The sequence below is a fragment of the Notolepis coatsorum genome, assembly GCF_963971535.1.
Source record: "Notolepis coatsorum genome assembly, chromosome: 4".
NCBI classification, from domain to species: domain Eukaryota; kingdom Metazoa; phylum Chordata; class Actinopteri; order Aulopiformes; family Paralepididae; genus Notolepis; species Notolepis coatsorum.
The window spans coordinates 373,349-385,848 of NC_140168.1; the positions used below are offsets into that span (position 1 = coordinate 373,349).

The 12,500-nt window shown below is 47.7% G+C and overlaps 1 protein-coding gene across 1 annotated transcript in view; it reads right to left on the reverse strand.

The window, feature by feature from the left end:
* LOC311227578 (membrane-associated guanylate kinase, WW and PDZ domain-containing protein 3-like) overlaps nt 1-12,500 on the reverse strand; it is a 75,391-nt gene that overhangs the window by 44,778 nt on the left and 18,113 nt on the right. Inside the window, 3 exon segments of the mRNA XM_084313298.1 lie at nt 7,277-7,577; nt 9,125-9,447; nt 11,290-11,490. Coding sequence (XP_084169424.1) covers nt 7,277-7,577; nt 9,125-9,447; nt 11,290-11,490 — 825 coding nt within the window.

Here is a 12,500-nt window from a genome sequence, read left to right on the forward strand (position 1 = left end):
GGTTCCATCCTAGAGGCAAATCTTTCCTGTGACAAAATGGCATCCAATGTAATAAAAAAAAGTCAACCAACAAACTCGTTTCTTGTACCGGATCTCCTCTCTGGTAAACAAGAATACCCTGAAGACTCTGGCAGGAGCACTCATTCAAGGGTACTACGACTATGCTTGCACCTCATGGTACCAAAGCACCTCAAAGGCGCTAAAAACAAAATTACAAACATCTCAAAACAAACTGGTCAGACTACTGCTTGACCTTACTCCTAGAACCCACCTCACCCCTGCCCACTTTGACAACCTAGGATGGCTTAGAGTAGACGACAAGAGTACAGCAACTTGCAATGGGCCTGGTCTACAAGATACACTACACGACCAAGGTACCCATGTACATGTCAAAATACTTCCCAAAGGTCAGTGAATACCACGATCACAACACCAGAGGGAGCTCCACAAATCATGTTAAACCCAGATTCGGCTCAAACAAGGGACTAAACACGTTTCGCAATTATGCCACATCAATGTGGAACGCCCTACCCAAAGCTGTAAAGGAATGTGAATCACTACCCACTTTCAAAAACACTCTCAAAAAACACCTAAGGGAGACTGCAACTCGAAACTGGCCCCTGTAAATGTCCGAACACAACCCCCTCCAATGTACAGTAAATTACCAAGTATGGTCTTGTCAATAATCCAATGTACAGTGTTGTTTGTACAGTTGTACAGTGTCCCCCACCCACCCCTCCTACCCCAACCCCCCCCCCCCCCCACTCCTACCCAACCCCCCCCCCCCCCCCCCACACTCCTACCCAACCCCCCCCCCCCCCCCACCCACCCAACCACCTCCAATGTACAGTCCCCACCCACCCCCTCCTACCCACCCCCCCCCCCCCCCCCCCCCCCTCCTACCCAACCCCCCCCACCCACCTCCAATGTACAGTCCCCCCCCACCCCCACCTACCCAATCCAATGTACAGTTTCTACGCCTAATGTATATACTCTTTTCTTTCTGGACTCTTTTTGTATCACAAACAGTACTGTAATTGCAAATCTGGTATGTCATAAATGTATAGATGTAGCAGTACTGTCTATCTGTATGTCATGTATGTCATATTATATGTTACGATGAATTGAAAATGGGGGACCCTGATGTAAACAAGACGAAAGTCTTTCTCTGGTCTGCATCCCCCTTAACAATTGTATGTATTGAGCTGTACTGTACTGTACCCATTCTGCAATCTGTTAATAAAGTTTTCATTCATTCATTCATTCATTCATATATATATATATATATATATATATATATATATATATATTATTATATATACTGTATCTATCCATATCTGTCTGTACATACCTGCATATAATCCTTTTTACATATCTGTAGTGATACATATCTATATCTGTACATATCTCTTACCTACTCTTACTAGTTACACTGCTGGCCAGTATGACTTACTACCATAGTGTCTTTATACCTGTATCACTGTACATATTAATACTGTTACAAAGGGTCAGATTAAACCGAATATATATATTTATTGCCTGAGATCCCATGTATACTATTTGTATATCGTTTGATATCCCTTGTATATTCCTTGTACAATATGCACGGAATATCCCTTTAGTCTCCAGGACAGACCATAATATTCATTCTCCTATTGGAAGCGATCCCCTGGCGCCAGGTACCGAGTAAAGCCTTGCCCCCCTCGAGCTGACTTAAAAGCTACCGCCGGGACTTGCCCAGGCATGCCCGCTTTCGCCCACGGCTACGAGACCGAGAGGCGACAGAAATGAGATAGGCACTATTTGTCCGCCGTGGATATAAATATGGCGCAAGAATACAGAAACCCCCCTTGCAGTTCCTTTTCAGTTCGCCTTCAGTTCAGTCTGGTTCATTACCGAGTAAAGCCTTACCCACTACGCAACGTGCGGTACAGCAGGGCTCGTTATTGCCCCAATATAGTCTCGTGTTATCCTAAATACGTCTGTTTGTCGTATCGTTCTCTATTTTATTAGTAAACCTTCATTACGAGTCAAAGACCACGTGGAGTGAGTAATTGTGCGTCGACATAGAGCACTTATTGCCCGTGCTAATAGGATAGACCAACGTCAAGTTCAACTCTGAACACCGCGCACTACCGCGCAACACGGAGGATTTACCCCGCCAGCAGAGCCACTTTTCCCGGCAAGGATTATTCTTCAGTGCTTTGGACTGTGGCGGCTGGAGCAGAACCGTCTGCCCCGCTGCTGCTGTGGGAACTACACATCTACCGTGAGGACCTCCACTCGAGTCCGTCTCTGCCGGAGCAGAGACCCCACGGCGTTACCTGCGTGGCGCGCACCCTGGGACCAGCAGCTGCTTTCCCCGCTGAGCCAGGGAGTAAAGACTGCTCCCCCTGCAGGTGCCTCGCTGAGGACCAGTGGACTAATTGACTTGCATAGAGCTTTGGCCCCCTCTGCTGGCTTACAACCGGTAGTACACCCTATCCCAGAAGATCCATAGATCTAATTACTTAATATCCATTATTGATTTACATGCACATTCTATTTGCCTTATAAGCGCAACTAAGTAATGTAATCTAATCCCTTTTATGTAATAAATATTCTAACCGAGTATTCTGTGTGGAAAACCGTGTTATTGTCGAGTGTTCTAATCTAATAATACTTATGTACAGTATTGGCCAGAAGTACATAGACGGTAGTGATTAATGATATCAGTACTTGATTAATACAGTCAGGGAATTGTACCCCTCAGTTACAAATACTATATCTATATCTGTACATATCTCTTACCTACTCTTACTAGTTACACTGCTGGCCAGTATGACTTACTACCATAGTGTCTTTATACCTGTATCACTGTACATATTAATACTATATCTATATCTGTACATATCTCTTACCTACTCTTACTAGTTACACTGCGGGCTAGTATGACTTATTACCATAGTGTCTTTACACCTGTATCACTGTACATATTAATACTATATCTATATCTGTACATATCTCTTACCTACTCTTACTAGTTACACTGCTGGCCAGTATGACTTACTACCATAGTGTCTTTATACCTGTATCACTGTACATATTAATACTACAACTCTGTACATACATCTGATTAGCACTATTACTCAGTAGTACTAATTTATATATGTTATACCCAGTTTAATCACCTGTACATTGTACTGTACTTACTGTACTTGTGCTGCATGACGACAGTACATTAGAATCTGATCTAATATGATAGTATTGGTGACGACATGAGAGGGCATGGCTCTGACCCACTCTCTCTGTGAGCAGCGTTATGAAACACCAGCCCATGTTACATCCCTATTGGTCCTCTGTGACGATCCCTAATGCACACACACACACACGCGCGCACACACACACACACACACACACACACGCAAACCTAGCATGCACGAACGCACACACACACAAACTCACAGTGCAAGCATGCAGACACACAGATACACACCTAGCATGCATGCACACGCACACACACACACACAGAGCAGGGAAGTCAACAGCAGCGACCCCCACATCCTGACAGTCGGCACCAGGCCTTGAGGACACGCCCCCCCCCCCCCCCAGAGCTCAGAGCAGAGCGGGTGGGATCGGTGTGATAGGTGTGAGAGGTGTGATAGGTGTGAGAGGTGTGATAGGTGTGATAGGTGTGATAGGTGTGAGAGGTGTGAGAGGTGTGAGAGGTGTGATAGGTGTGAGAGGTGTGAGAGGTGTGAGAGGTGTGATAGGTGTGATAGGTGTGATAGGTGTGATAGGTGTGATAGGTGTGATAGGTGTGATCGGTGTGATCGGTGTGATCGGTGTGAGAGGTGTGATAGGTGTGATAGGTGTGATAGGTGTGAGAGGTGTGAGAGGTGTGAGATGTGTGATAGGTGTGATAGGTGTGATAGGTGTGATCGGTGTGATCGGTGTGATAGGTGTGATAGGTGTGATAGGTGTGATCGGTGTGATAGGTGTGATAGGTGGGATCGGTGTGATAGGTGGGATCGGTGGGATCGGTGTGATAAGTGTGATAGGTGGGATCGGTGTGAGAGGTGGGATCGGTGTGATAGGTGTGATAGGTGGGATCGGTGTGATAGGTGGGTTGGGTGTGATAGGTGTGAGATGTGTGAGATGTGTGATATGTGTGAGATGTGTGATAGGTGTGAGAGGTGTGATAGGTGTGATAGGTGGGATAGGTGTGATAGGTGTGATAGGTGTGATAGGTGTGATAGGTGTGAGAGGTGTGATAGGTGTGATAGGTGTGAGAGGTGGGATCGGTGTGATAGGTGTGATAGGTGTGATAGGTGTGATAGGTATGAGAGGTGGGATCGGTGTGAGAGGTGTGATGGGTGTGATAGGTGTGATAGGTGTGAGAGGTGTGATAGGTGTGATAAGTGGGGTGGGTGTGATAGGTGGGGTGGGGGTGGGGGTGATAGGTGGGGTGGGTGTTATAGGTGGGGTGGGTGTGATAGGTGGGGTGGGTGTGATAGGTGGGGTGGGTGTTATAGGTGGGGTGGGTGTGATAGGTGGGTCTCCAGGGTCTCGGCTGCCAGGCTGCACTGCGGTGAAGGAGAAATGGAACCAGCCCTTCAGAACCAGTGACAGCCTCCCTCCCCTATGAAGTGGAGGGCAGGGCAGCGATTAACCCCCCCACCCCCCCCCCCCCACCCCCCGCCCCCGGCTGCCTCTGTAGCTGATGGCATCAAAGATATTACTTTAACCATCCAGGCATGTCTTACCCTCTCCCCCTTATTCTCCGTCCGTCAGTCTCTCTCTCTCTCTCTCTCTCTCGCTCTCTCATTCCTTCTGTCTCTGTCTCTCTTCCTCTCTCTCGCCCTCCCTCTCTCTCTCTCCATCTCTCTCTCCATCTCTCTCTCTCTTCTCCCTCTCCCTCTATAAACCAGCAGGAGAATGAATCTCCACCACTCTCGTTAAGTCCATCCTAGCATGCCCGCCCCCCTAAACCTGCCACACTCCCTGTTTAGTCAGGTGCATGGTGGGAGGGCACGGACCCAAGCGTGAAATTGCTTTATTAAACACGGGAGGATCTGTGTGGCCGAGCAGAGGGACCGGGCCCGGCGGGTCTACGTCACTCAGAGCAGGACAGTCCACTACACTGATCGGGTTGGCCGTCACGTCACCAGGCAGCCGTGGAGCTGGTCAGAGCAGAGCAGAGGCTACAGCTCGTCTCACCGCTCTCTCTGGTGTTTAATCACTCCGGTCTAAATGGACTTATGCATTTATGTAACAGCTTTCATCCAAAGCGCTTTACAACAGCGGCACGGTGGTGTAGTGGTTAACACTGTCGCCTCACAGCAAGAAGGTCCAGGGTTCGATTCCCGCTTGGGGACCAGGTTTCCATGATGCCAGGTATCTCCCAGGCCTCTCTGTGTGAAGTTTGCATGTTCTCCCCCCTCTGTGCTCGCAAGGGTTTCCCCCCGATAAGATAAACCCAATGGAAAAACATGCACAACAGATCGCTAACGCTGTGGCGTCCTTGACGAAGACGGACAGGAGCACTTGGATTGGTCCCCGGGGCGCGGCTCACGTTGACGCCCTATCTGCTCCCGGCTGCCCATGGGGGGGGAAGGACGACGGGATGGGAAAAGTGCAGAGAGACATTTCATCGGCAACTCAGTGCATGTGTGTGTGTGTTCCTGTGGGTCGCCCATCTCGCGGGTGTGTGTGTTAAACTGCATGACAAATAAAGACTTCTAGTCTAACAATTATTATTAGTGTGGGTGACCTGGGAAGCCAGGTTGCAACCCACACTATTAGAATCTATACTCTTTTTATTTATTTCTTTATTCCACCGATTTTGCAAACACAACTCCTGCCAGAGCGTTCGCGCCCCATACACGTGAAAGGTATCAAAACGACCGGCTTGCTCCAAGTCACAGCGCTATTGCTTTTCGGAAAGTTTCACCGCACCGTTTGGCTACAAATCGACTTTAAACAGGAACATTTCGGTCCCATTGGAAATGCATTGCAAGTTAGAGTGCAGGAGCTGAAATAAAACATTTTCCACTACCTTGGGTAAATTGCGACACTGATCTCAATTTTGGACGTAGAAAAAAAACACATCAAAACGATGACACGGCTGTCGGCTCGCTCACAAAAGAAAAATAAATGGAATTGGACATTTCTATCTCAACTGATGACCATTTCTTTGAAGGTTGTCCTCCCCATAGACACCAATGTGTTCACACTCTAGGAATAGGCTGGTTTTATCGCTTTTTTCCCCTTCTGTTCCGATAGTCACTGCGGCCACAATTGTCAACGGAATGCCACAATATCGCACACAACCCTTCACCTACTCCTTGAAGTGCTCATCTGCGCTTCACAACGCTTCATCTCTTATCGTTTGCTTTTAATCATCGTGACAATGCAGTCATGCGTCTGCCCTCATTGAAATGCATTGTATCGAAAGTGCAAGTCATTCATGCCTAATTAGGTAACAGGTGTGTGGCTCATGGCCCATGGCTACAGCTGACCTGCCAATGACCTCTCATGGACTTAACCCTTAATCGCCCCTCTGTGTAGCAGTACTGAATTGCTTGACAGCGCCCTCTGTCTTGCGGGTTGTGTCATTGTACTCAGTAGGGATGTCCTCGATGTAGACCACTCCCCCGATCCTTAGACCACGGCCCCTTAGGCCACACCCCCTCAGTGTATCTCTTGAACCGTTTGTCGTAGAGACTTGCGGGTTGTGCCATTGGACTCGGTAGGGATATCCTCTTTCATTGGTCGATGTTGACCACTCCCCCGATACTTAGACCACGCCACCTTAGGCCACACCCCCTCAGTGTATCTCTTGAACCGTTTGCCGTCGAGACTTGCGGGTTGTGCCATTGGACTCGGTAGGGATATCCTCTATCATTGGTCGATGTTGACCACTCCCCCGATCGTTAGACCACGCCCCTTAGGCCACACCCCCTTAGTCCTGAACATTTTTAAAAACTCAGAAAAACCAGACATTTTTTAAAAACTCGGAAAAGTCCAAAAAATTCTAAAAACTCTGAAAAGTCAGAAAAAAAATAAAAAATCCGAAAAGTCCGAAAAATTTTTACAACTCGGAAAAGTCCGAAAAATAAAACAAAAATCCGAAAAGTCAGAAAAAATTTAAAAAAACTCTGAAAAGTCTGGACATTTTTTAAAAACTCGGAAAAGTTTAAACTCTGAAAAGTTTTTTAATACGTTTTTTTTTTGCCCACCGCCAGCTCCTTGAGGAGTGAGAGGTGTAATAGGGGGGGGGGGAGGGGTCGCTCACCTCCGCGGAGCACCAGCAGGGTGACCTCGCTGCCCACCGCCAGCTCCTTGAGGATGTCCACCACCTGGGCGTGGCTCAGCGTCTGCACGTTGCGTCGGTCCACCTCCTTGATGACGTCTCCCTTCAGCAGGCCGCGGCACCACTGGGCGTCCAGGATCATCTTCACCTTCTGGCCCAGCGGGCAGTCTGCGATGGCGAAGCCGAACCCCCCGGGGCCCTTCACCAGCGGCACGCCCACCAGCTCGGGCTGCAGCAGGGTGGGGGCGTCCGGGGGCCCCTCCGCGGGGGTGGGGGGAGGGTGCTGCTGGGGGCAAGTCAGGTCAGGTCAGTTTTAATCGTACAGCACATTTACAAACGACTAAAAGCTCGATTACAATTCTTCAGGCAACGATTCGATGCATCGTGAAATCTCTTCATTTGACCACGATTCGATTAGATCACTTTTCTATCAGTTAATTCCCCCAAAAATGTTGAATACACAAACGTGGCACTGATTCACTCAGCATGGATGGACTATAGGTCAATAAAAACAATACACACAAAAAAAAAAAAAAAAAAATTGGGATTAATTTAGATTATAATCGATTCTAACATTTTCAAACCGCTGCAGTTGAATCGTCCCGTTAGAATCAATGCATCGTTACACCCCGACTAAAAGCCAAACCAAAGTGCTTCACATGATAAAAACACATACAATGCAATACAAAATACACTAAAATTACAGAAAAAGGTATTGTACAGTACATTTAAGAAAGCAAGGGCAAAGTGCAATATAAAAAGAGACAGGAAAATTGGATAAAAAGTCCAGAGTAACAGCGGACGTCACATGCAAGTGGAAGGCTAGCTCTGGTCCAGGGCCCGGGGGAAGAGGTGTGTTCTGAGCAGTGATTTAACACTTTAAGGACCAGCCACGAGTTTATATGTGTTACGGTGCCATGCGTTGTGGACCAGAGCCACGAGTTAACTTGTGGCGAGTTGTTATTGTTTTATTCCATATTAATAACGCTATTAACGTCCCCAATCGACTTGCAGGACCTACCCGCATATTTGATTTTCGAAACATGCAATACCGGCCAGATCCGCTTAGGGGCGCCATCGCTCCACTGCAGTATCATTGAGGGCGATTGAAAAAAAAGAATGTTTACTGTCTGTGGGCGTTTCATATGAGCCTCGATCCCAGCCGAACACCCTCCATCTTTGATCCCGTTACCGAACGCAGATTTCAGCCTGGAATAATGGGATTTATGATCAGCCAATGGACATATCGATCTACCAGATTCCGATGACTAATGACAAAATGCTGCCGGCGATCACATGGCCTGACGGTAGGACACTATTCCCTCAAATTACAGCTGGATTGGACATTGTTTTAAAACGCAACGTGATCGATCAGTGAAAATGGCTACTTGAACGCACACTGTATTGCTAATCAATAATAGTAATCGGCGTCCCCCGCCGCCCCCATTTCATCCATAGATGCTCTGTAATAGTCCGGATGCTACGCAGTTTGTTTTATTTCATTCGTATACATACAGCAGAAATGGCGTTTGATATAACATGACTAGCCTTTTAGCCTATTATCTAGCTCCCCAGAAAAAAGATGAGGCGAAAACTGCGACAAACCTTATATTCACGGCGCTATAAAATGACAACCAACCGATGGATTTTTATTTTCTTTAAGCCATTATGAAGGCACGGTTTATGCACTCAAGTGACAATGAGAATGGACAGATAGCAATACTATAAAGTATATATATAGCTGTTAGAAAGTACATCGGTTTGTTGACAAAGCGTTGTCCTCCAGCCATATATTACACTGCAAGCCGTGGTCGTCAATGTGTTAAACACCTCTAGGTGGTGCTGGTGTTGTTGGTGATGGTGGTGGTGGTGGTGGCGCCCTCCGTTGGTCATGGGCGGCGCGGCGGCCGTCTGCCTGGGGAGGGTGCCGCCTCCTCCGTCCGGCTGGGCGTAGTGGAGGTCCTGCGGGGTGGGGGGGGTGGGCGAGGTGGCCTCCTCCCCGCTGCTGGTGGCGGTGTCCTCGGGCAGGGGGTACCCGCGGCACAGGGCCATGTCCACGTACTGGTTGACCGGCACGGCCTGGAACATCTGCACCACGTCGGCGTGGGTCTTGCCGAGCACGCAGGCCCCGTTGATGTCCACGATCACGTCTCCTGAGAGAGAGGGGATAAATACATGTATCGTTGATCAAATAAATTAAATTGATCCACAGTTTATCCATCTCCCTGATCATCAACAGCTGTTATATATGTGTGGGGAGAAAAGTCAGTGCACAGCATTAGCTGCACAATATGTAGATGGTTGTCACACAATAAGAGAACAAGCCCTGTAAATACATGTATCTGGGCGGCTACATCTGTACAATTACTACCCGATTGAATGATTATTTTGTCATTTAATCCGTTTCTGTTGATTGTTTCTGTTACTGCTAATGTTATGGCATTTTTGATTGCTTATATGTGTTATTGTTTGGACTTGCTTTGGCAATAAGTACGTTGATATTTCATGCCAATAAAGCCTCCCTCTCCCTCCTCTCCTCTCTCCTCTCTCTCTCTCTCTCTCTCGTCTCTCTCTCTCTCTCTCTCTCTCTCATCTCTCTCTCTCTCCTCTCTCTCTCTACTCTCTCTCTCTCTCTCTCTCTCTCTCTCTCTCTCTCTCTCTCTCTCTCTCTCCTCTCTCTCTCTCCCTCCCTCTCTGTCTCTCTCTCTCCTCTCTCACTCCCTCTCTCTCTCTCCTCCCTCCATCTCTCTCTCTCTCTCTCTCTCTCTCCCTCTCTCCCTCTCTCTCCCTACCTCTCTCTCCTGGCACTAATTTGGTGTTTGTTCTCTGCGATTGTCTGGTTGTGGATACGATAATCTATCCTATCTATAATCTATAATGCGGCCCTGGCCAGAGACACATGCCAGTGCTACTGACACACGTGTAGGCCAAAATAAAATAAACACACACGTACCGAGCGCGCTAACATGATGCAGCTAGCTAGCTCTCTGGGGGCTTTTATAGGAAGCAGATTGAAGGCGGCTATCTATATATAGCACACAGGGTCCACGCGTTTGAGGATATATGGACGTGCTTTTCGATAAGCACGCTTTCATGGTACAGTACTCTGCCCACGGAAGGGCAATGCCAGCCTATAGAAGCAAATGAAATCTCTAATATATGGAGCCATATAAAATCTGGGGCCGTCAACCATAAACTGAACATGCACGTTATTGATGGATGTTTTTTACTGTCGAGGAGGGGAGGGGGGAGGGGGGAGGGGGGGGAGGGGGGGTAAGGCTAAGTGCAGTTCATAAACATTTTGTCCTTGTTTGATCAGGCGATGTGACATTCACGGTTAAGTGTGTGTGTGTGTGTGTGTGTGTGTGTGTGTGTTGTGTGTGTGTGTGTGTGTGTGTGGTCTATGCAACTGCCTTCCTCCTGGCCATCTGTTGACGCCGAGCGTGTGTGTGTCTGTCAGCATGTGTGATGTGCACGTGTGATGTGTGCATGTGTGCGTTATGCTTAAATATGTAAACGGTAAACAGACTTCATTTATATAGCAGCTTTTATGCAAAGCGCTTCACACATTCATTCACACATTCACTCACTCACTCACTCACTCACAGACGGCGGAGGCGACCATGCAAGGTGCCCGACCTGCTCATCGGGAGCAGTTAGGGGTTAAGTGTCTTGCTCAAGGACACATCGACACGCTGCCCGGGAATCAAACCGAGAAGCTACGGATTACCACACGACCCTCACCTGAGGAGATCTTGTTGTCATGTGACCTCACCTGAGGAGATCTTGTTGTCATGTGACCTCACCTGAGGAGATCTTGTTGTCATGTGACCTCACCTGAGGAGATCTTGTTGTCATGTGACCTCACCTGAGGAGATCTTGTTGTGTCATGTGACCCTCACCTGAGGAGATCCTGTTGTCGTGTGACCTCACCTGAGGAGATCTTGTTGTCGTGTGACCTCACCTGAGCAGATCTTGTTGTCGTGTGACCTCACCTGAGCAGATCTTGTTGTCATGTGCGGCCGGCCCGTCCAGGAGGACGTTCTTCACCTGCAGGAACTCGTCGGGTCGGTCTCCTCCGATGATGGTGAAGCCGAAGCCCTGGGGGCTCTTCCTCAGCGCCGTGCGCAGGATGGGGCCCTGCAGCTGGGCCGGGTCCCGAGTGAAGCCCCCTGGACCTGGGGCTGGGGCTGGGCCTGGGGCTGGACCCGGATCTGGACCTGGACCCGGATCTGGATCTGGGGCTGGGCCTGGCTCCTCTGGTGGGTGGGTAGAAAGAGAGAGAGAGTTAAAAGAGAGTTGAAAAAGGGGAGGCACAGGAAAACCTGGCTCCCTGCAGAGCAAAGGCTGTGCTGTCATTGCATCCTCAGTGAGCCTGAAACTGAGTGGCACTTCCTCACCAAATGTGAAAAATATAAAGATATTAGAGAAACGCATTTAAATTTTTTTTAATTAATAACAAAAGGCTTTCTCGCACTACCAGATACAGGAAAACGACCAGTCCTACTAGGGGAGGACTCAACAAGCTGTGAGCTAGCAGCAGCCTATGTTGCTGCCTGCCATAGACTGAGGGACAGTGAGTGACAGTCACCTGACATGTTTACGCCGTAATATTTGATGTTTTATTTTACGATGATATTTTGTATGTACTTATATCTGTTTGTAATCCATGTTTATGTTTAATATTGCTTTGGCAACATGTAGAAGTACGTCAGAGAGAGAGAGAGAGAGAGAGAGAGAGAGAGAGAGAGAGAGAGAGATGAGAGAGAGAGAGAGAGAGAGAGAGAGAGAGAGAGAGAGAGAGAGAGAGAGAGAGAGAGAGAGAGAGTGAAGAAGAGATTTGGAAGAATAAATGCACAGTTCCTTTACTTACAGTAAGTAAAAGTAGAATTACCCAGATAAAATAGTTCTCTGGTAAAAGTAAAAGTAGAAATACCAGATAAAATAGTACTCCCAGAAGTAGTAGTAAAAGTAAAAGTCCTACTAAAATTCTACTTGAGGAGTATTCGATTGAATGTACTTGAAAGTAAAAATATGCATTCTACATGGTGTTTGTGTATTCTACATGGTGTTTGTGTATTCTACATGGTGTTTGTGTATTCTACATGCTGTATTCTACATGGTGTTTGTGTATTCTACATGGTGTTTGTGTATTCTACATGGTGTTTGTGTATTCTACATGGTGTTTGTGTATTCTACATGGTGT